This window comes from Monodon monoceros, unplaced genomic scaffold, assembly GCF_005190385.1.
Source record: "Monodon monoceros isolate NGI ecotype Baffin Bay Population unplaced genomic scaffold, NGI_Narwhal_1 Super_Scaffold_3, whole genome shotgun sequence".
NCBI classification, from domain to species: domain Eukaryota; kingdom Metazoa; phylum Chordata; class Mammalia; order Artiodactyla; family Monodontidae; genus Monodon; species Monodon monoceros.
In genome coordinates this window covers 57340471-57365086 of record NW_021703780.1, presented here as the reverse complement: position 1 = coordinate 57365086, position 24616 = coordinate 57340471, and the positions used below count along the sequence as shown (strand labels likewise).

The 24616-nt window shown below is 50.0% G+C and overlaps 1 protein-coding gene across 1 annotated transcript; it reads left to right on the top strand.

Annotated features, from left to right (window-relative positions):
* The first annotated feature begins 4463 nt into the window (after positions 1–4463).
* Positions 4464–23784, top strand: POMGNT2 (protein O-linked mannose N-acetylglucosaminyltransferase 2 (beta 1,4-)). The gene is made up of 2 exons (XM_029244422.1): positions 4464–4811; positions 21485–23784. Exon 2 carries the CDS (start codon positions 21590–21592, stop codon positions 23330–23332), a length of 1743 nt encoding a protein of 580 aa, XP_029100255.1. The 5' UTR covers positions 4464–4811; positions 21485–21589; the 3' UTR covers positions 23333–23784.
* Positions 23785–24616: the final 832 nt, after the last annotated feature.

The following is a 24616-nucleotide window of genomic DNA, read 5'->3' as shown; positions in this document are numbered from 1 at the left end:
TCCACATGGAGAAGAACAAACTTTCCAGCCACGTGAACCAGCCCCCCTTGGAAGCAGATCCTTCCGTCTCTGTCAGCTTTCAGTTGACTGCAGTCTCAGCCAACATCTGGTTGCAACTTTATGAGAGACCCTGAACCAGAACCAATGCGCCAAGTCATTTCCAGATTCTGGCCCCAAAGAAACTGTGAGATATAATAAATGATTATTGTTGCTTTAAGCCAGTACATTTTGGGATTTGTTATACAGTGTTAGACAAGTGTAATACAAGGATATTATTTATCTAATGTTACATAACCATATTCCAAAACATAGCGGCTTGAAAATCACACAAATCATGTCTTACTTATTGTAATTTCCGTGGGTCAAAAATTTAAACAAGGCAGCAGGAACAGCTTATCTCTGTTCTGTGATGTCTGGGGTATCAGCTGAGGTAGCTTGAAGGCTGGAGGGTGGAATCACCTTAGGGCTCATTCACTCACATGTCTGACAATTGCTACTGGTTGTCAGCTGAAGGCCTACCTGGGGCCGTTGCCTGGTACACCCATTGTTATGGAATGAATTGTGTCCCCCCCCCCAAATTCATATGTTGTAGTCCTAACCTCCAGTACCTCAGAATGTGACTGTATTTAGAGATAGGGACTTTAAGAGGTAATTAAGCTCAAACGAGGCCATTTAGAGTGGGCCTTAATCCAATCTGATGGACTTGTGTCCTAATAAGAGAGGAAGAGACACCAAGGACGCTTGTGCACAGAGTAAAGGCCATGGGATAACACACAGAGAGGGTGGCCATCGGCAAGCCAAGGAGAGAGGCCTCAGGAGAGAAACCAAACCTGCCATCACCTTGGTGTTGGACTTCTATTCCTCCAGGAATGTGAGAAAATAAATTTCTTTTGTTTAAGCCACCCAGTCTGTGGCAGCCCTAGCAAACTAGTGTGCCCATGCATGTCCTTTCCATGTGGCCTGAACTTCCTCATGACATGGCAGCTATGTTCCAAAGGCTACCAGAGAGACAGAGACAGAGGTGTAGATGCTGTCTTTTTTAAGACCTAGTTTCAGAAATCACATCGTATTGCTTCTGACATATTTTATTCATTAGCAGTGAGTCGTTATATTATGCCGCTAAGTGAATCACTAAGTTATTCAAGGGAAAAATAATTCAACTTCATCTTTGGAAAGAAGGAGAGTAAAATAATTTGCAGATCTATTTAAAATCATTACCATCATCGTCATGTTCATCACATAGACTTTAAGATGCTGTCAGGTAAGCCAGGTAGAAATAGACCCCAAGCAACTTGATTGGAAGTGTGGATCTGGAACTCAGGACTAGAGATGTGGATTTGGGAGTCATCCACATATAGAAATCGAAAGGAAATGTGACCCCAGAGGAAGGGAGAGAACTCAGTCATGAGGAATGCCAAACCCAGCTCGGTGCTGCATAAATACTTGATTTATTGAAAGTATTGGTTAAGGCTTCAAAAAGACAGCTACTCAGCCCACCTTGGGTATTTACTACAAAGGAAAGTACTTGTTTTCTCCCAGTCTGTCAAAGTTTCCTACCAGCAACTAAAGCACTACCTAATGCTCCACAACCAGAATAGTTTTTAAAACATGATTGGCTCATAAAATGAAACATCATCCTTGTCTGCAAACTGGGTCCTAGGGGACCCACAGGCTACGTCCTTTGGGATCTTAACCAGAAGACTGCTTTGTCCAGAACTCAATCCCTTCCCACCTTTAGTAATGGGCTGCTTTCTTGGACTGCTCAGTGCCTCTTTCCATCGGCTGACCACTGCTGGCTTTCTTGTAGAACAGGGTTCTCCAAGCCCTGGGCCTCAGACCAGGACGGGTCCGCGGCCTGTCAAGACCCAGGCCGCACAGCAGGAGGTGAGCGGCGGGCAAGGGAGCAAAGCATCACTTGCAGTACCGTGCGAACCATCCCCACCTCCGCCCCCGCCCCATCCGTGGAAAAAGTGTCTTCCGCGAAACCGGTCCCTGGTGCCAAAAAGGTTGGGGACCGCTGTTGTAGAGAACGATGAACTCAACCTAGGAGCTTTTTTTAAAACTAAATACGACTTAAATTTAAACCCTAAATTTAAAATACATGTTCATTGCGGGGGTGGGGGAGAAATATATATATATATGTAATGAACAAGATGAAAATAAAAATCACCTATAATCTCACTACACAGGGCATGTGCTGACATCCTTCTGGACTCTTTTGCACAAATATACTCTTTTTAAAAAGGGGTCACTTTGAATGTTTTGGTGCTTTTTAAAAATTAAATATGATATAATATGAAATATCTTCCAAGTGTTAAGTGAATATTATTTTGCAACATTCTTTTAATAATTTCTCAGATGGTCCATGATGTTATTTAATCAATTCTGTATGGCTAAGGACCTAAGTAACGTCCATGGTTTGTTTTTTTTATTTGTTTCTTTTTAAAAACTTTTAATTTTGAAATAATTATAGATTCATAAGAAGTTGCAAAGATAGTAGAGAGAGGTTCCCTGGAACCTTTCATCCAGTTTCCCCCAATGGTTACATTTTACATAATTATAGTACAGTATCCAAACCAGGTGTTTGACATTGGTATAAAGTTGTGTATGGTTCTGTGTCATTTTATCACATGTGTAGATTTGTGTAACCACCACCACAATCAAGTACCTGAAACATCTCCCTCCTGCTACCCTTATATAGTCACACTCACCACTTCCCCCTCTACCCCATCCCTAACTCCTGACAGCCACTAATCTGTTCTCCATCTCTACAGTTTTATCATTTCAAGAATGTCATATAAATGGAATCATATATATGTAACCTTTTGCGATTGACATCTTTTCACTCAACATAATGCCTTTGATATCCATCCAAGTTGTTGCCTGTATCAATTGTCCATTCCTTTGTAGTACTGAATAGTACTCTATGGTATGGATCCACTACGGTTTGTTTAACCATTCATCTGTTGAGGGACATTTTGTTTGTTTCCAGTTTTGGGGTATTACAAATAAAGCAGCTGCGAACAATTGGTACAAGTTTTTGTGTGAGTTTTCATTTCTCCGGGATAAATGCCCAGGAGTGTGATTGATGAGTCATATGGTAAGTGCATGTTTAGTTTTTTAAAGAAACAACCAAACTATTTCCACCAGCCATGTATGAGAGATAGAGTTCTCTGCATACTCACCAGCATTTGATATTGACATTATTTTTTAATTTAGCTGTTCTCATCATGGTATTAATTTGCATTTCCCTAAGGGCTAGTGATGTTGAGCATCTTTTCATTTTTTATGTATTTATTTGCCATATATATATATATTCAGTAAAATGTCTATTAATGTCTTTTGCTAATTTTTATATTTATGGTCCAGGATAGAGTTTATTTTAATATATATATATACTGTGGGTGTTTGAAAAAATGTGTATTCTTTTGTTGTTTCATGGAGTGTTATGTTATATCAATTAGATCCTGTTGAGTTTTGGTGTTGTTGAGCTTTTCTGTATCCTTGCTGACTATTTGCTTAGTTGTTCTATCAGTTGTTGAGAGAAGGATGTTGAAGTCTCCAACTGTAATTACAGGTTTGTCTATTTCTGTTTTTAGTTCCATCAGTATTTGATTCATTTATTTTGAGGCTCTATTGTCAGGCACATTCACATTTAGGATTATTATGTCTCGTTGGTGAATTGACCCTTTTGTCATTACATAATATCCCTTCTTATCCCTGATGATTTTCCTTGCTCTTGATTCTACTTTGAAATTAATATAGCCACTCCAGCCTTATAACTTATTATCATTATAAATAACACTGTTCAGCCTTTGCACTCATCCACATTTATTAGAATTTCTTGGTTAGAGGTCTGTATGTTTTTAAAGGCTTTTGACTGTATTGTCAAATTGCCCTGCATAAATTTACAAACTTTTACTGCCTCAGCACTTGGGCATTATCATTTAAAATAATTATAAATGAAATACAGGGTTTTCCCAATTCGAGAGACAGAAGTGTTATCTCATAGATCAGTGGAGGTGCAGGTAGTCATAGTTGGTACACATCTAAATGAATAAAATTTTCATCTATACTAGCAAAAAGTCGAGGTCTAAAATTCATGAATGAAGAAGTAGGGAGATATATATATTGATATATATGTCGATATATGTATCTATCTCGACAGTCGGCAGTAAATGCCAAATGCAGCAGCCATAAGACTTGGGAATATTGCCCTTAAGGAGCAGGTCGATCCTGGTGGGATAGAGTGGGGCTGAGGGATTGGAGCAGAGGAATGGTACTTTTGTACGTAAGTCCCCCGTAGTATTATATGTTTTTTAAAAGCATGTGAAAATATTAATTACTTTGATTTGATAAATGACATCTTCTTGTTGGTTTAACTTGCATTTAAGTTTATTATCAGGCCTCCCATAATTGTATAAACTTTACACCAAGCAAAACCGCCTCTCGTCGGGCAAACTACAACTCCCAGGATTCCGCGGGTTGAAGGAGCGGGCTGTCACCGGACGCAAACTGCAATTCCCAGAATTCCGCGAGCCAAGGAGGTGGGTCTGGCCTCGGGCTCAGGAAGCTGAACTCGAGAGCCTGCGCACGTGCACAGGTGACGCGCGGACTTGCCAGCTGGGCGGGCGCACGGAGGCCACCTGCGAGCCCCGCGGCGGCTGACCAGACGGCGCGGCGGAGCCTGCACTCCCTGTCTGGACCTCCACGGCTCAGAGCGGGCGGCGGGGGCGGGTTCGGCCAAAGCCAGCTCCTCGGAGGGCCGGCCTGGAAGCTTCAGCCTCGCGGAGCCCGGCTGCGGGGTGCAGGTGAGATGCGCGCCCTCGCGGCGGGCGAGGGTTCCGCCACCCGTCTGGGTTTGGAATTGAGGGAGCGGCCCCCTGACCTTCCTCGGGTGGGAACGACAGGAGCGCTGGGGTGGAGAGGAGCCCAGGGGAATTTGCAGATCGGAGGAGTGACGTGTGATGGGGCTGAAGGAGGTGCGGGAGGTAGGCGAGGGTGAGGGGAGGTGGACCTTCGGGGTGCAGGTGCCGCGGGCCCTGGCGTGTCAGCTGAAGCCCTTAGCTCGGGACTGGCACTGGCAGCGGGTGCCCATGCCCTTTTGCTGGGGAGATGGTGCGCGTGAGGCGCGGGTGGCGGGGAGCCAGGCAAGGTGCACGGAGGGGGCCGGGGCCTCCTGAGCTCCCTTTGAAGGCAGTACTTGGGCAAACCACAACTGATCCCTGGGCTCCTTGGGGCTCCATAGGGTGCCTACTGTGTGTCTAGTGATGACAGCCTGCTTGACAGTGCTGGGATAGCCTCTGAAGGAGGGACCCGATGGACTCCCGGCCCTATCATGTGTGTAGGAACCCGTCTCCCGGTCACTGATGGGAATCCTCTGCTAAGGTCTAGGGTCCTCAGGCCACAGTCCTGCACCTGGTGGTGGGCGACTAGGGTTGGCTTACTTTATGCCAACCAAATCTCAGAACATACTTTTGGGGGAAGGGAGAAGGGAATGGAATTGGTTATGGGGTGAACTTGATAGGACTTGGTGGCTAAGAGCACAGACAGAACAGGGTTCATTCACCAAGTGTTTACTGCTACATGTGCTGGGCATTCAAATCCTGGCCCTCATTTACTAACTGTGTGCCCCTGAGCAAGTCACTTATCCTCTCTGAGCCTCTGTTTCTTTTATGGAGATAAAAGTACCTTCATCACAGGGTTGCTGTGAGGATTAAATGAAATCATGCTGCACACATCCGAAGCCCAGTGTCTGGTGTACAGTGAACGTGCAGCAAATGTTAGCACTTATGGTTGCTAACAACAGAAGATGTTAGAGGTGAGATTGGAACCCAGGTCCGTCTCACTGGAACTAGCTGCTCCCTCTGACGCCCATGGATCTTGGAGATCTTCAGCTCATCCTTTCACATTACAAATGAGAAATCTGAGTTCCACTGGGTGGCAGAGCCAGGAAAGAGCACAGGTCCTCTCTTCCCTGGGGACGGACAGCACATCAGTCCCTGAGTCTTGGGCCCCTGGGCAGGGTGGGGTTGGTGGCGAGCAGCAGAGTGGAGATCCTCAGCAAAGGGGAGGATGGGGTGCTGGTGACGGTGAGTGTGGCCCCCCACACTGTGGCATGTGAGCATTCTGGTGGCCTTGAAGTGGCAGGTGTCAGAGTGTCTTTCAGACTGACCTTCTGGTTGGCAAGTTCTTGCCTCTGAGCCTTGCTTTAGAAAATATTTAGCAATAAACACAGGCTTCTAGTGAATATTGAGCTAACCAGAAAATTAAATTACCAAATGCTCCAGTCCCCGAGGGTCCTCGTTACTCTCAGTTGGTTGTCAGTGGATACTCTCCCCCAGGACCTGCTTATCACCTGATAGGTTTTTTCATTGGGTAAGATCATGAACACGAGAGGCAGAGGCCACAAATGTCATCGCAGGCTTTGAAGTCAAACTTGGGTTGGAATCCCAGCCTCACCACTTAATAGCTGTGCATCATTGGACAATTCACTTAACAATTCTGAGCATACTTCCTCAAACGTGGAACGAAATTGGTAACACCTGTTTTAGATTTGTAAGAGGGAACAAATGAGATAATTCATGTCAAGTACTTAGCATTGTTCCTGGCCTAGAGTAAGGGCCAGCGAATGGGAGTTATAGCATTATTATGATTAATAATAATTCTATAAAATAATTGTCAGGCACTGTGCTTTGCCTGAGTTGTCTGTTTGAATTCACAGAACCACCCCCTGAAGTAGGTATAATTGTGTCTTTTTTCAGACCAGGAAATGGAGGCTTGCAGGGGTTAAGAATTGGCCCAGGCAGACACAGGACAAATACTACATGATATCACTTAAAGGATAAATTTAAAATAGACTCATGGAAGCAGAGTGTGGAATGGTGGTTGCCATAGATTGGGGGCGGCGGGGGGGGGGGGGGAATGGGAAGGTATTAGTCAAAGGGTGTAAAGTTTCAGATAGGCAAGGTGACCAAGCCCTAGAGATCTACTGTACAGCATAGAGCCTATGTTAACAATACTGTATTGTATACTTCAAATTTTGCTGTGAGGCTAGAGCTTACGTTAAGTGTTCTTATCACAAAAAAATAATAAGAGGGCAGAGGAAACTTTCTGAGGTGATGGCATAAATTATGGTGGTGGTTTCGTGGGTATATACTTATCTCCACACTTATCATGTCGTGTACATTAATCATGTACACCTTTTTATGTGTCAAAAAAATAAAAAGAAGAATTGGTCTACAGTTACGCAGCTACTAAGTGTCAGGACCAGAGCGCATATCCTGGAGTCTCAGCTGCAGAACTGGTGCCTTTTAATTCCCTTCCTCTGCTGCCCGGGGTCTTCACAGTTCTCAAAGTCCACCTGTGACCGGGGGCAGCCTCCAGTGTTACAGCAGGGGGTCTTGGACCGCCTGGAGAAGAGGCAGGATCCTGCAGCCTGGCTGAGTGTGCCTCCTCTCCAGGTCTAAGGTTAGCCGAGGCTGGAGGGTGGAGCCTTAGGAAGAGGCAGCCAAAACGAGCCCTGTGGCCCCCAGAGGCTCTCATCACTGGACCACAGGGCTGGGGAAGGGTGTAATCTGGGTGAGACCCAGAAGCCTGGTTTTGAGAAGAAATGCTCTTGTCTGGGGGCTGGGAAGAGTCCTGGAGCCACGTACTTCTTCTGGGCCTGATGTCTGCTTTGGGGAGGGGTTCGCCTGCGAGCTGTGGGTGTGAGGAGAGCCAGCGCCCTCCTCTTTTCGGCTGCTGTGAGAGTTCCCACTGCCTCTCAAGACCTTTTATAAAATAAAGAGTTGGAGCAAATAATTTCTAAGGGCTCTTTTAGCTATAAAAAGTGGTGGTGGTAATTCTGTATAGGTGGATTAACCCTGTCAGCACAGCACCGGGGCAGGTGGGATAATTGTCACCCCACTGTGCTCTCCAGACCTTCCTTGGGGTGAGAGAACGGCCACAGCTCCCTGAGCCACCTGCCATCGCCGGGAATCTCTCTGCCTGGCCGGGTGGGGAGTAGTTACACAAGAGAAGCCTTGGTTGCTAAGTTACAGTTGAGGGCCTGTGGGTCTGCATCCACACCTGCTCTGCCATTGAGTGATAAAAGCTTGTTGCTCTGAGGCCTACCCTGCTTCTCCATCACCAATTGTACCTCTGAGTCTGAAGCACTGTGGACCCTGGAGTCAGACACAGCTTTGAATTCTGGTGCTCCTGCTTGAGCTGCAGGACCTGGAGGAAAGTACTTAACCCCACGAAGCTTTAGTTTTTCATATTAAAAGAAAATGGAGATAATACGAGTACCTGCATTTTGTATCAGATGTGCACACCCGCAGGCCCGCAGACAGAAGGTAGGTCTCCTGAGAAATGAACTCCTGAGCAGAGAAAGGCTGGACTGCTTCTCTGGCTCATCTGATACACGGCTTTTGTGAGGCTTAAGTGAAAAGGGTCAGAGAAAGGGCTTAGAACAGTGCGTGGCACATAGTAGGTGCTCGGTAAAGTAAGATGGTGGTAGCATTAACGTCCACCCCCTGCCCAGAGGCCAGCATCCTCTTTTCCTGACGTGTTCAGAAGAGCTATCGATCATTCCATGTTGTCTGGCTCCCCTGGGTACATACTCAGGGCCCAGGCTCTATCAGGAAATCACACCTTTCACTCTGCCAGTGGTGATGACCATCGGTATGGTCTTAATGCTAAGAGTTGTCTCCTTTCTCCACTTTTAATTTTTTTTTTTTTTTTTTTTTTTTGCAGTACGCGGGCCTCTCACTGTTGTGGCCTCTCCCGTTGCGGAGCACAGGCTCCGGACGCACAGGCTCAGTGGCCATGGCTCACGGGCCCAGCTGCTCCGTGGCACGTGGGATCTTCCCAGACCAGGGCACGAACCCGTGTCCCCTGCATCGGCAGGCGGACTCTCAACCGCTGCGCCACCAGGGAAGCCCTCCTTTCTCCACTTTTAAAAGCTTAACAGAGGGCCCCTTCCTGGCTGGGCAGTGCATACTCAGCCCTGGGCCAGGCTTCAGGGAGCGGTTGGGGACCTGGTCTGCTGTACTGTCACTATTACTGTTGTCCCCAGTACAGACCCTTGGGTCCGGTTGTTTTAGACACACCCAGTGACGAGACACATCACAGGGTCCTTCAGTAGTGGGGGGTTTGTGACAGGAATCATGGCACATCCTGGGGGGGCTTCAGGGATTACCACCATTATGCTGGGTCCCAGAGCTTCCAAGAGGGATGTACAGTGGCCACTGTGAGGAGCCAGAGAAGCAGTCCATCCTTTCTCTGCTCAGGAGTTCATTTCTCAGGAGACCTACCTTCTGTCTGCGGGCCTGTGGGTGTGCACATCTGATACAAGCGCCACCACTGGATCTGACCTCTTCAGGGTCTCCCACCAGTGGCTGCTTTAGACCCAGGCTCCACTCGCATCCATTTAGCTGTGGCCTAGAGACCTGGGCTGGTTTTTTGCCACTTCAGCATTATAAGTGATGCAGCTTGTGTGGGAAGGTGTTGGTTGGGGAACCTTTTCTCAAAAGGGGCTTAGAGTATGGCAGCCTTCTTAGGGTGCCCCAGAATATAGGCTTACGCATTGTCTTAGCAGAGGCTGGAAACAGGATTTACTAGCGTTTATTGAAGGGGAGGGTTGTCCTTGGTTGTTTACCCTGGGTTGGACAGAAATGCCCTGCTGGGTATTTAGAAGCAGGGAATTGCAGAATTGTGGAGTGTTAGAAAAACCTCAGAGGAGTTCTTCTTAAAATTGAGTGCACACTAGAATCACCTGGAAGATTTTTTTTAAAAAACACAGGTTCCTGAATCACCCTTCAGAGATTCTGGTTCCGCAGGTCTGGAGGGGGCCCCAGATTCTGCATTTCTCATATCCCAGGTGATGCTGATACTGCTTTGGGGGACCCCATGTCCAGCCCCCGCCAGCCTCACAGGTTGACCTCGGTTTACTGGACCACTGCCCAGCAGGGGAGAGTACAAAGTAGCCGATCCCTCAATGTTAGAACAGCTCTAACGCTTAGAGAAGCCTCTTCCTGCCTCCCACGCTGGAATCCCCTCCCTGTGACTGCCCCTGCAGGCCTTACTTTAGTGCCCTGGAGCGGCCCACACCAACGTGCTAGGTGCAGAGTGGCAGCCAGCTGCTGGGAATTACAGGTACCTGACGTCCGCCCTTCAGCCTGGGGCCTGGGTTGCACATGTCACCGTCATGCACATGTGTCCACTCTGTTAGAGAGGGGTGCAGCCCCCGCTCTGGAGCAGCCTCACCCTTGCTGCACAGCCCCTCAGGTGTTTGAAGAATGCCCAGGGTCCAGGGGCTTCTCTTCCGCAAGGAAGGGGCCCTACTCCTTTGAGCATCCTACACAGGATGGGGTTTCTGGATCCTTCCTGATCCTGGCTGCCCCACTGGACGTTTCCCAGAAGGACTCACATGGAATAGTCTCATATTAACAATTAAGCATGTAGACTCTGATTCCTGACAGGTTGTATCCTCAGTCTACTCATGAGGAAACACCAGACAAGCCCAAACTGAGGGACATACTAGAAAATATCTGACTCTATTAAAAATTGTCAAGGTCATAAAAGGGAAGGAAAGACTCAGAAGCTGCCCAAAATAGGGGAGACTAGAGAGACATGCCACCTGCCCGCCGGGCTTCACCCTGGTTTGGATTCTGTACTACAGAATAGAGGCCACGGATTCATAACAGTATCATATCAATATTAATTTCCCGATTTTGCGTGATATGAGAGAATGTTCTCATTCTTAGGAAATAGGTGCTGAAGTGTTAGGGGTTAAAGGGGCAAGACATCTTCAGCTCATTTTTTAAATTTTTTGGCTGCGTTGGGTCTTTGTTGCTGCGCGCGGGTTTTTCTCTAGTTGTGGCGAGCGGGGGCTACTCTTCGTTGCAGTGTGAAGGCTTCTCGTTGCGGTGGCTCCTCTTGCTGGGAGCACGGGCTCTAGGCGCGCGGGCTTCAGTAGTTGTGGCTCACGGGCTCTAGAGCACAGGCTCAGTAGTTGTGATGGACGGGCTTATTTGCTCCGCGGCATGTGGGATCTTCTCGGACCAGGGCTTGAACCTGTGTCCCCTGCATTGGCAGGCGGATTCTCCACCACTGCGCCACCAGGGAAGTCCCTCCGGCTTATTATTAAACAGTTCAGAAAAAGAGAAAGAGAGAATGGTAAAACGAATGTGTCAAATTAGCAGTTGTTGGATCTGGGTAAGGATGTAGGAGAGCTCTTTGTATTATACCTACAACTTTTTGTAAGTCTGGGATTATTTCCAGATAAAAGGAAAACAGATAACAGAGATGACAGACCCTGTAGCCACCCTGACTGCGTTAGAGTCTCAGTGCTGCTTCCTGGGTGAGCTTGGGCAGGCTTCTAACCTCTTTGCCCTTTGGTTCTACCATCTATAACATGACCATCATCATGTAGATTGGAGAACCTGGCACCTAGTGACTGGTCAGTGGATGTTGGCTCTGATATGATGATGAAGGAGGTGGTGGAGGTGGTGGTGGTGATGGTGGTGATGAAAGGGAGGAGTTGAGGGTGACACCTTGGTGATGAGACCAAAGGAAAACCCAAGCCGAGGCCTGTCACCTCTCTCCACACACTAATGCTGGGCTCCAGGCTCCCTGGGTTTTTGGCAGGGACTGCTGTGACCTGGACACTGCACGGCTTCCCCCTGCAGAGGGCTTCGCCAGTGGTCACCTGAGCCCAGGGGCCTCCACTGGGTGAAACACAGGTCTCCTGGCAGCTTCACGCCCTGCCTTCTCCCGGCACTGGCCACAGTTGCCCCGCAGCCTGAGCGTCCCACTGTCTTATAAAGACAGTGCCCTTTCAGCTGTGCATGACTTCGGGCCTGGCCGTCACTGCCCTGGGTTGGGAGAGGAGTCTCTGCCTTGGTGGCCTCATGACTTTCTTGGTGGGCAGATGTGAGAACTGGGCACAGTGATGTCTGCTGTGGCTGGAGGTTTGTAGCAGTCACTGTCAGCAGGGATGTGTGGACACCTAACAGGGATACTCATCTTAGCCCCCAGACCACCAAAACACCTCCAACACCTTGCTCAGAACTCCCTCACCCTTCAGGCAGCTTCCGTGGGTGGCCTCAGGCCCCACCAGCACCATTTCCTGTCAGGCACACTTCTTCGTTCTTCTTGGTGAATGTTTTGTGCCTCTTGTAGTGAGTGGCCTTCTGACCCTCTTGATGAATTCAGTCTTCTTACATTGGACCTGAGGGCCCAAATGGATCTGTGTACACACTGGGGACTGTGCATTTCCTGTAAGAATTATTTTTATTTGAATTTGCAGTTTCAGTAGAAAACCTGATGCAGGCGTGTTCTGTGTCACCTGGGTGAGCATCACAGGAGAGACTCACACGATTCTGTTCTCTGTTGCATCCCTGTTTGTGACCACATTGGTGTGTAGTAGTGCTTACCTGTTTTGCCAGAAAGGGCCAACACGGACAGCTCTAACTTGCAAGTGACCCATGGGTGCCAAGCAAAAGCCAGGTGGTGACACAGCAGGCTGTGCGAGCGAGGGTTTCCGCGTCGGTGGTAGGCTGGGCTCACTTCCGTCTCTTCAGCTGTTCCGCCTGTGCTGAGCGCCGTGGAGCCCTGGCTGTCCTCAGCAAAGCCTGCCACCGCGTATCATACCGGAGTCACACAGACTGGAACTCTCTTGCTCCTCTGCCCGCCCCCACCCCAAGGAGTTCCATCCCCTTTAATTGATAAGGAAGTAGAGTCACTGTCTTTAGCTTGACCCAGGATTAATGTCCGCAGCTTTGCCTTGGTTCGCCTGTTGTACTAAAGCAAGGAGTTATTATCCATGTTAAATTAACTTTTTAGTCTAAGCATGGGAACTCTTAACTGAATGTTAAATATGCCCGGTCAATTAAATGTTAGGTTTGACAAGGAGTACTCAGAGGCTGCCATCATTTTGCCAGAGGGTAAATGCTTTTGGCAGAAAACCTGATGTCTTGTCCGTGTTTCTTCAGGTTTGTCCATAGCATTGGATGGAGATCTAACTTTGGAGCCCATAGAAGCATGATGTTAGGAGTACCAGTTCTACACACTGCTTCTGGTAACAATAAATAGGAAGGGGAGGGCGCAGGGGGAGAGATCATTATGAGGGTGTTTGAGTTATTAGAACTTGTTTGCTTTTCCTAACTCACAATGTGTGAGACACATCAGTGCAGGACAGAAAGCTTCCATAATTCAGCACTAGTAATTCAGGCTGCATTTGGGATAAAAGCATTTTTTTTTCAATAAATGACAAAATAAGAATTCTATGATTTTCAGTCGGGAGTATGAACAACCCTTAAAAGTAAGATTGTTATACTATTAATATAAAACCTTCTGCAGGCGCTGTTGCCACCCCACATCTTGCCGTGGGCACTGCTGGTCTTCTGAGCCTGGGCCTGGCAGGTGCTGGCAGTCCCAGCTCCCCCCATCCCCACAGCCCTGCTCCTGGGGGAGTGGCCGGTGAACAGCGGCTGGTCCTGGTAGTTGGGAACCCAGTGCAGCTGGCGAGGCCAGCAGGAGAGGGCTTCACTTTAGACCAGAGCTTACATCCTTGGTCCCATTATACCAGCAACAATAAGGCCAGCAGCCCCAGCCCTTGGGCCTGCCTGTCATCTTCACTCAAGTTGAATAGTTGCCAGAAATTACAAATTAGGACATTTCACATTTTAAATGGATTTCTGGCTTCTCTGGAAAAACCAGAAGGGTAGTGTTACAGACTGAACTGTGTCCTTGCGAATTCATGGTGGAAGTCCTAAACCCCAATGTGACTATATTTGGAGAGAGGACCTTTAAGGAGGTAATTAAAGTTAAGTGAGGTCATAAGGGTGGGGCCCTAATCCAATAGGACTGGTGTCCTAATAACAAGAAGCAGAGAGACTAGAGATCTCTTTCCCTCCAGCACACACAAAGAGGCCATGTGAGCACACAGTGAGAAGGTGGCCGTCTGCAAGCCATGGAGAGAGGCCTCAGGAGAAACCAAACCTGTCGGCACCTTGATCTGGGACTTCTAGCCTCCACTACTGTGAGAAAATACATTTCTCTTGCTTAAGTCACCCAGTCTGTAGTACTTGGTTATGGCAGCCGGAGCAGACTAATACTAGTAGGTACCACCGGGCCACTTTCCTGCCAGGCCCTCATCAGCTTGAACTTTAACCTTGGCGTTTGGTCTCCGGGTCACACTGCTTGCTCCTGGCTTCACTTTCCCCATTGGCTCTTGGCCTTAGTAAGCATGTGAGTCTGTACCCCCCGCTCTAGGCCTAGAATTCCTGGGGCTTTTACTCCTGATCAGATGCCAGGGCCCTTGTGAATGCCTTTTCTGTGCCTGTGTCTGGAGCCGGGCAGGGCGCCCCAGGAGGGGAGCCTGCACCCAGTGCTGGATGAGCGGCCTCGGATGGGAGCCTCCACAGTGGTGGCTCCTCCTGCTGCCCGGCTCTTACTGTGTCTGCAGGTGTGGCAACGTCATCAGCACCTTCCTCCGGTGCTTCCTGGAACACGTGGGATCCTGGAAAGGAGGATTTCCCGTCTGGGGGAATCTGATAGTAGGTATCTGGTCTAGGAGCTGAGTAAAGCAGGTTTTGGGGGGTGAATTGGCAGTATCCTCTATCTGCCTCAGTTTCTCGAGGGCTGTTTTAAGCATGTTTTTAACCCCTTATTTCTTTTTTCCCCTTTCTTTTGAAAAATATTCTTGTTTTTTTGTTTTTTTTTAGCTTGAACCCGTTCTTCTATTTATTGACTTGTCAGCAAAATTAAAGAAACAATAGCTAAATAAACATCTTATATCTACCACACTTAACTAGAGCACATTTCTGATGAAAATATTTTAACACTAAAAATATACCATTGAAAAACATTCTTGCTCTATCATTCTTTGCCCTGGCTAAGCCAGTAAGCTCTTTGTGCCCCATATCCATTGGGTCCTAAATGTGGAGCCCGAGGTAGAGGAAGCAGACAATGACAAACGTGGTGACATTTGAATCTCCCGGACCTCTTTGCCCTGAATGCAGAGAAGATGAGGTCCCAGGGGTGCCTGGGCTGTTAGCGTAGACAGTGCTTATGTGCTCTGTGTTCAAATCCTGACGCCGTTCCATGCAAGCCGAGGGCCTTGGGACACATTACTTAGCTTCTCACCTCTGTGTCCTGATCTGTGCGATGGGGAAAATGTTACTGGTGCTTTGCTAGCTGCTTAGATGTTGGTTTTCCGATTAAATGAGGAAATGCATAAATAGTTTTTAAGTACCCTGCCAGCATAAAATGTTGAGGGTGGCAGAGGTTCTGCATGTTAATTTTGTACTGAAAACTGGCTGCTCAGACCAGGCAGAAGCGTCTTCTAAATTTATGGGGCCATCTTCACAGAGAAAGGAAACAAGTCATTAGGAAGATGGAGCAAAGCTGGGAGATTGTGAGGGTGCTCCCCAGAGCAGTCGGGGGTTCAGCCCTTTTGGGAATTGGTCTGAGGCTATACAGTTTGGTACCTGTTTTCGTTCACTGTTAATTTTAGGAGCCCTAATGGAAATATAATTATGACAGCTGATGTGCTTTGAGGCCTGTTTAGATACTCTACATGCTTTAGCTCACTTATTCTTACAACACCCCGAGGAGGTTATTCTGCCCATTGTACAGATGAGGCCATTGAGACTTAAGGTGGTGGAGGGACGGACGTGCCAAGATCATAAAGCCAGCTCACATGTGGTCTGAAGGAAGGTGAGCATGAACAAGAGCCTGGGAAGTATTCTTGACCACCACCATTAGGAAGGAGGCTTGAAATCTCCTCTGCTGTCTTGTGTGTGTCCTGACACCTGCACTCGCCCAGACTGAATGCACTTCCGTGGTGTGGGAACGCTGCCAGGGTTCCCAGCTTCCTCAGCAGACTCTTCTCTCATCCACCTGACGATGCTCTTCCTCTAGGGAGCCTTTTGGGTGAGACCAGTGGGAAACAGATTTTTAAGCAAAGGCCAAATGAGTGTCTCATCAGGATGACCCAGGAAGTGATCAGAAGTGGGGTCGGGCTGGTCTCACTGGACAAGGAAAGCTTGTCGCCTGTACTGAGGGCCTCTCTGACATCCGTGGGGCAGGAGGAGTGCGTCTAGCAGGGGGGGCCCGGCCTCACCCCCAGCAGTGAAGATGCTTCCTCCGTTAGCGCTCCCGAGAACGTGTTCCCTGCCTCTGTGACAGCTGTGCCACGTCAGGTGTTCGCAGCAGCCTCTTGTCCCCTCGGCCACAGGGAGAACCTTGAGGACAGGGGTGTCTTTCTTTCTTTTTTTTTAATGTTTGTATCTCTTGCTCATACCCGCTCTAACTTAGGCCGATGCAGAGCCTCACTCCCGTTTCCTGCATGTTCTCCTCAGTCTTTGGACTCAGGTTCATGAATAGATATAGATAGAAATGGATGGAGATATGGACATATCTTCCTTTGGGTGAGTCAACAGGAAGTTCAGGCTGCCCTGCCCCGCACCCTGCCAGTGCTGTCCCCTGGGGGGAGGAGCACCATGGCTGGCGTCCATCCTGCTTGGCTGCTGGCTGTGCCATAGTGGGAGTTACGTAAGGTCAGTGCCCTGCCTGCCCACCTCTAACCGAGCCTGTTGTCAAGAGACTGAAGGAGGGAATCTCAGGACCTATGTCGTGGACGACTCAAGGGCACAGCTTTCCACCGTGTGCCACAGAACCAGGCCTCAGGAGGGGTTGGGGATCTGTTCAGAGCTTGCCTCCTTGCTGGAAGACAGGTGCTCTGGGCTCGTGCCCTTTGTAAGCCTTGAGGCCTTGTTCTGTCTTAGCATGGCCATCCTCCCCTGGTCTCCCTGCCGCTTACCTCTCCTGGGAGAGGGTCCACTGCTCCAGACCAGGCTTTGGGACAGAGTGGCTTGACAGGTAACTTGAGACAAGAGTGGTCTGCTCATAATAAGTGACAGGCTCCTCCCCTCCTGGGACCCCCAGGCCAGGGAGCAGGTGTGCTGAAGACAGCACCATCCAAGCTATCGATGCCGCACCTTAGAAGTCCAAGAGGGACTGTCTTTTCCATGTAACAAGTTGATGTCCAAAGAACACAGTTCTGTAGTCAGCCCTCGGCACCACGAGCAGAGAAGGTGTCTCCCAGGCCACTGAGTTGGCCCCTTTCATTTGCCTCCTTGCCCCCGGCCACTGGTGCCCTTAATCTGCCTCTGTAACGAGACTCCACTGGGGAAGGCAGCAGGGACACTGCCCTCCTCTTCCAGCAGCCTGGTACCTGGTCCAGAGAAGTTGTATCTCCTCGGCCAGCAGACAGGACTTAGGAGAATCTTGGCTTCTTTAGAGCCAAGGGTGTGATTAATGTACTCTTTGTCTCCATCTGTTATCTTTTGAAAACATTTCTGAGGATTTTGCCTGATCCTTCTTCTGGCATCTGCAGGCTGCTGCAGTGCAATTGGGGTTGGGGCGGGGGTGGACAGACACAGAGGGGACACCGTGGGGAACAGGCTGGGAGGACTGCCTGAGTTCTTGTTGGCTTTCTCACTACCACACTTTGGCTATTTCACAGCAGGGCAGAGTACAAGGGCAGCTTTCCATCTGTCTCCACAGGGGCAAAATACAATAATATCTGCGTTAATTAACATTCCCCCAGAAGCAGATTCTGAGACAAGGATTCAAGTGCAAGTAGATTGCTTGCACTTGATCGCAATACACATGAACAGGGCAGTGGGGAAATGAGGCAGGGTGGGGGAGAAGGCCAGTTCCCACTGCGGGCAACTCTGTAATCCACTTAATCTGTTAGGAGTTCTGGGAGCCAGTGTAGGACACGCCTTGGGCCATCTCATGTGGGGGGGATGGGATTGGGGGATTTACGTGACCGTTCCCATCAGATGTTGGCGCAGCCCGCTTGGCCCGTAAGTGGTAAAGTTAGAAGCCCAGGCAATCTGAACTCAGGGCCCCATGCTTTAACCACCATGCTGTATTTCTAGGGAGATGTTCTGTCCATCCCCAGCAAACCTTTTCTCCCGTTTTCCCTCTTGGAAGGGTAACTGGAAAGCCTGAAGCGTCCATGAGAGGTCCACATGGGCGAGTCTGTATTTGTCCTGCCTTCTGCCAGCACCATTCCGGCAGGGCCTGGGGTGGGTGGAGGACTTACCATCTGATTAGAAGCCGTCCTTCCCATTCCCCAGGCCCTAAGGCTGGTCTCTGCCCAGTTGCCTGTGGGCGCTGCGAGGCCGCTACCCCCATGTTCCCTGGTTCCCATAAGCTTTGCCCCAAGGCCCGCAAGCTCAGTGACTTAACTGGGATTGGCTGCTGCACACACATCCCCCGGGTCCTCCTGCCTGCCTGTGGCCCCTGCTCCGCCTCTCCACCTGCTGCCAAGCCTGCCTTTCACCACAAGGACACCTGGGCGAGGGGCAGGTAGCAGAATGCTCACTAGAGAGGCGGTGAGTACCTGGGGGCCCAGATGCCTGCTCAGGTTGGAGGTGGGTCTCTCCTCATTTCCTGGGGGTCTTGCTTTCTGATGTTCCCCGGGTGTGTGTTTTAGCTTTAGCTGCTGTTGGAAGCCGTTCTTGTCTACGGTCAGAGCAAAACGTGCGTCAGCTCATGCCACGCCCATCTGCCTCCCATCTCTCCAGGGAAAGCTTTATTTTATTTTATTATTTTTTCTGAGCATTAATTTATTACTCATCCACTATCCAGTATTCTGTCATTTTGTAATAGTGATCTACTTGATGCTTTGTTTCCTTTTTAACTTTTTCATATGCAAAATGTCAAACAAACTCAAAAGGGATCAAAAAAAGACCCCATCATCATATCTTCATCTGCCAGTATCCTGCCGTCTTATTCCATCTCTCTCCATGCCTTTTCTGCTGCAGTATTTTAGAACGAACCACATACATGTTATTTTACCTATAAATACTTATGTCCTCTTGTTTCTTAAGTTATCTGATTTTTAATAACTTTTTATTTTGAAATAATTTGAGACTTACATCAGAGTTACAAGAAACGCTTCACTCAGCTTCCCCTAATGTTAACATCTTACACGACCACAGTATAAGTATCAAAACCAGGAAATTAACACAGGCTTGATACTGTACCATGAACCTTATTCAGATTCTGCCATTGTCCTACTAATGTCCTCTTTCTGGCCCAGGAGCCCACATTGCATTTAGTTGTCTTGTCTCCTCACTGTCGTCCGATCTGGGACCTCCTCAGTCTTCCCTTGTCTTTTATGACTTTAACTCTTGAAGAGCCCTGGTCAGGTGTTTTGTAGAATATCCTTCAGTTTGGGTTTAATGCTTTCTTTATTAACTAATCTGTAGACCATATTCAGAGCTAGAACTGGAACTAGAACCAAGTTTTCCCCATTTAGAAATATAGATTGCAGTTATGTAGTTTGGGCAAGAAGGCTCCAGAAATGAGGTACCCTTCTCAGCACATCCTATCAAGGGGTACACGATGTCAGTATATTATTACTGGTGATGTTAATGTTGATTATTTGGTTCAGGGGATGTCTGCCAAGCTTCTCTGCTGTAAAATGTCTATTTTTACCTTGGTCATTAATATGTATCTCATAGGGAGATACTTGGAGACTATGCAGATTTCCTGTTTCTCATCATACTTTCACCCACTAATTTTAGCATCCATCAGTGGATCTTGCCTGAAACAGTTATTGCTGTGATGTTTGCCAAATGGTGATTTTCTTTTTCCATCATTGCTTCTACATTTATCAACTGGAATTCTGTAAGGGAGATCTGTCTCTTCTCCCCTATTTGGGTACACCAGGTTTTCTCTCTCGAGCCGCCTTGGTACTGTCTGTACCACGGTGGTGGTAAGGATAGTTGGTTCCCGTGGCAGGACCATAGGACACTGGTCGGAAATTGTCAACGCTCAGCAATTTAACGTGGTTCAACCTTATAGCAAAGTAGTTCTTAGCTGGTGAGGCTGGGTGGAGAATTTCTAGATGGGGACACATATTTGGGAAAGTATATGCAGCAATATTATTTTACATATTACAGATATAGATATAAAATACGAACTTCAGAAAGTAAAAGTTGATGAAATCCGTTTGTCTTGGGGAGCAGATATTACAGAAGAGAGTCTTGTGTGTGAGAGATTCTTGGGGGAAGGGGATGCTGGACTTTACAGGTCAGTTTGAGGCATGAAAGAGTTTCTCTGTATTATTAGCGGGTGCATGGGTTTGAAAAGACTGAGAAACGCTGACTGATGCTTAAACAGATTTCTCAGCTACAGGGTTTCTGGGCTTATAGAGACCCTGCCCTAGAGATGAACAGGGCTGACTGAAGGTGCAGTGAAAAGCCAGCTAAGAAGGCAGCTGCCCCTGCCCTGTTCTCTCACCCCATGGCTGGTGTCAGGTGTTACCCGTGCTGTTCCTGGGAGGCCCGAGGGTGAGATTCTTCGATCGTTTGAACAGTCCTGGGCCTCAGAGCAGGTATGATACCCTTCCTGGTGGTATGGAAAAAATGGGAGCAAATGCCCACAGCTCAGCCAGGCCTCCCTGTAGGTGTGTGTATGTGGGACAGGAAGTTTAACCCTTTGGAGGTTTTGCCTCAATATACAAAACCATTGTCAGTCGTGATATTCAGACACAGTTCTCTTAGTGGAGCACTGAGGGGACAAGTTTCTACCCATCTTTTCATGGAGATCTAAAAACCAGCAGGCGTGATTTCCAAACAGGAGCTTTAAGCAAGAGCAGATGTTCCCTATCTCCCCCATGCATGTGTGCCATGTGTCCTGAGAAGGGGCATGCGGGGTCCTGGTGTGCAGCCTGGGAACTGCGCTCACAAGCCTTCTGTGCCATATGTGCCCATGGTAAGGTGAAGTCCTTACCTTGCAGTACCAGGAATGTCAGGTCCTTAATGGGGATTTTCCCTGAGGCCCCTTGTCACAGGTACCTTTGCTGGTTGTCTTTTGCTGCAGCAGTGCTTCATAACAAACAGCCCCAGAATTTCAGTGACCTACAATAAGAAGCACTTATTCAGCTCACGTGTCTCTGTGTTGCCTGGTCTTGGCTGGGTTTGACCGGTGGCTCTGATGATCTTGGCTGGACTCAATTACAAATCTGGGGGTCAGCTGAGCCAGACTGAGCATGGCTGGAGCAGCCGTGCTCCACACACAGATCTCTTCTCCTGGGACCAGGAAGTTAGGCTGAACACATTCTTCTCATGGCAACATCCTAAGTATAAAGAGGGCAAAGACAGTCACACAAGCGCTTTTCAAGCCTCTGATATGTTCTGTCTGCTAACATCTCATTGGCCAAAGCAAGTTATGTGGCCAAGCCCAAAGTCCAGGTGCAGGGATGTATATTCCCCCATGGAAGCAGCAGGGGAGGGAGGGGAGTGAATATTTTTGAACAACGGTCTAGCCTACCGTGTCTTCAAATGTGCAGAGCGACGCAAGGATCCAGTGCCGTAGCAGAGCCCAGCACAATGCCTGGCGCAGAGCGGGCGATCGGGGTGACTCCAGACACACAGTGCAGACACCTTTTCCTTTTCCTTCTCTCCTCCCGCAGGCCTCTGCTGGTCCTCCGGGTGCCTGCAGGGATGGGTAAAGCCCGCCAGGCCCGAGGTGCTTTCCAGGGGCCGTCGTCTCACTAGGGCCTCGCTGTGGCGCTAGGATGCACCTCTCGGCGGTGCTCAACGCCCTCCTGGTGTCGGTGCTGGCAGCCGTGTTGTGGAAGCATGTGAGGCTGCGCGAGCACGCGGCCTCCCTGGAGGAGGAGCTGGCCCTCGGCAGCCGAGCCCCGGAGCCCGCCCCCGCGATGCGGATCGACTACGCGAAGGCCCTGCAGATCCTGACGGAGGGTGGCACGCACATGGTGTGCACCGGCCGCACGCATACCGACCGCCTCTGCCGCTTCAAGTGGCTCTGCTACTCCAGCGAGGCCGAGGAGTTCATCTTCTTCCACGGCAACACCTCTGTGATGCTGCCCAGCCTGGGCTCCCGGCGCTTCCAGCCGGCCCTGCTCGACCTGTCCACCGTGGAGGACCACAACACCCAGTACTTCAACTTCGTGGAGCTGCCGGCCGCCGCCCTGCGCTTCATGCCCAAGCCGGCGTTCGTGCCTGACGTGGCCCTCATCGCCAACCGCTTCAACCCCGACAACCTCATGCACGTCTTCCACGACGACCTGCTGCCCCTCTTCTACACCCTGCGGCAGTTCCCCGGCCTGGCCCGCGAGGCCCGGCTCTTCTTCATGGAGGGCTGGGGCGAGGGCGCCCACTTTGACCTCTACAAGCTGCTCAGCCCCAAGCAGCCCCTCCTGCGGGCGCAGCTGAAGGCCCTGGGCCGGCTGCTCTGCTTCTCCCATGCCTTCGTGGGCCTCTCCAAGATCACCACCTGGTACCAGTACGGCTTCGTCCAGCCCCAGGGCCCGAAGGCCAACATCCTCGTCTCGGGCAACGAGATCCGGCAGTTTGCCAGGTTCCTGACGGAAAAGCTGAACGTGAGCCACGCAGGCAGCCCCCTGGGCGAGGAGTACCTCCTGGTCTTCACCCGCACCCACAACAGACTCATCCTGAATGAGGCAGAGCTGCTGCTGGCACTGGCCCAGGAGTTTCAGATGAAGACCGTGACGGTGTCCCTGGAGGACCACGCCTTCGCAGACGTGGTGCGGCTGGTCAGCAACGCCTCCATGCTAGTCAGCATGCACGGGGCCCAGCTGGTCACTGCCCTCTTCCTGCCCCGCGGGGCAGCCGTGGTGGAGCTCTTTCCCTACGCCGTCAACCCTGACCACTACACCCCCTATAAGACACTGGCCACGCTGCCCGGCATGGACCTCCAGTACGTAGCCTGGCGGAACACGTTGCCAGAGAACACGGTCACGCACCCAGAGCGGCCCTGGGACCAGGGGGGCATCACCCACCTAGACCGGGCCGAGCAGGCCCGGATCCTGCAAAGCCGGGAGGTCCCGCGGCACCTCTGTTGCCGGAACCCTGAGTGGCTCTTCCGAATCTACCAGGACACCAAGGTGGACATCCCGTCGCTCATCCAAACCATACGGCGCGTGGTGAAGGGCCGGCCGGGGCCGAGGAAGCAGAAGTGGACGGTCAGTTTGTACCCCGGCAAGGTGCGGGAGGCGCGGTGCCAGGCGTCGGTGCAGGGCGCCTCCGAGGCCCGCCTCACCGTCTCCTGGCAGATCCCATGGAACCTCAAGTACCTGAAGGTGAGGGAGGTGAAGTACGAGGTGTGGCTCCAGGAGCAGGGGGAGAACACCTACGTGCCTTACATCCTGGCCCTGCAGAACCACACCTTCACCGAGAACATCAAGCCCTTCACTACCTACCTGGTGTGGGTCCGCTGCATCTTCAACAAGACCCTCCAGGGACCCTTTGCAGACGTGCTGGTGTGCAACACGTAGCGAGCGGTCCGGCCAGGCCTCGGGAGGGTGGATACTCAGGCTTGGTGTCCCTGGGCCCGCCAGCTCCCAGGGGTGGCTTCTGGGAATTATTTATTTATTGAGCAGGCCTGTGCCTCGGGTAATCTTGTTGCATCGGAGGTGTGGGGTTCTCAGCGCGCCTCTTTGCACAGGTGTGATGGCACCTCCCCACCCGTTTCTCTCATCCTGAGCATCCATACCCTGGAGAAGGTCCTTGAGGGGAGGAGGAAGCGGAGAGTAAGAATCCCAAAGAACCTGTTTGGCTAAGTGATCATGCTGTTTCCTAGGCATCTTTCTGGTTGGTGTTGGGTTTCTGGAAACTGCTAGTAATTGTGGTCGTTTGGGTGGGTGGTACATCAGCTTCCGTCATCATGAAATTCACCTGTAGCCCCATGAAGTGTGTGTTTGGAACATTGATTAAATGATCATAAACATCTCGGTCAAGTCTTTTATTGGACGGTGGGAAGGGGGGCTCGTAGTCAATACCTAGATGCCCTTTCATCCGGATTGTCAGCCAAGCAGATGTGGCAAAGGGGAAGGCATCGAGGCCTGGGAAGCAAGGCAGGCTGGCTGGATTTCATCCCGATGAGGGATGAGTATCCCATTTCCACCTGTGTGGGATGAAAGCCTGGAAGTAGGTGGGAGAGGGCTGCGGGGAGGAAGATCGGTGTCTGCCAGAGTCCGCTTAGGCTTCACTACACGTTCAGACACATGAGACTGTGGTACACACGCCCGGCGTCGGATTCATTTAGAAGGACGTAACACAAGATGCTCCGAAAGCCAGCACGGCTGCATCAAGTGACTTCTTCCACAGGAGGAGTCCTCGCACCAGTCCAGGGGCCATTCTGTTACCCTCTTCCCCAAGTCATTGCTCAAGGGTAAGGAGATGGCACCCGCATTGGTAGTTGTGGGGGCCACTTTGGCTTAGAAGCCCCATAGGAACCATTATCTTCTAAACAGCCCATAGTCAAGTAAGTTCCCAGGGTCCTGCGAGGAACCTGCCTGGTTATAGGAGTTCTCGCACTCAGGGAAGCCTCGGCTCCGGTGTCCTACCAGATAGTTAATTCAGGCTCCTTCCAGTCCAGATCAGAGGTCCACCCGACATTGAACCTTTATCCGGCTTCCATGGCAACAGAGCTAGAAAATTAACTCACGATCAAATTCATCCTCAGAGAAGGAGAAAGAAAGAGTTTTAGCCTTTTCTTCACAGGCAGATGGTGATGCAGGTCTGACTCCTGCGGAGAGGAGAAAAGGGGGCCTTGGGGA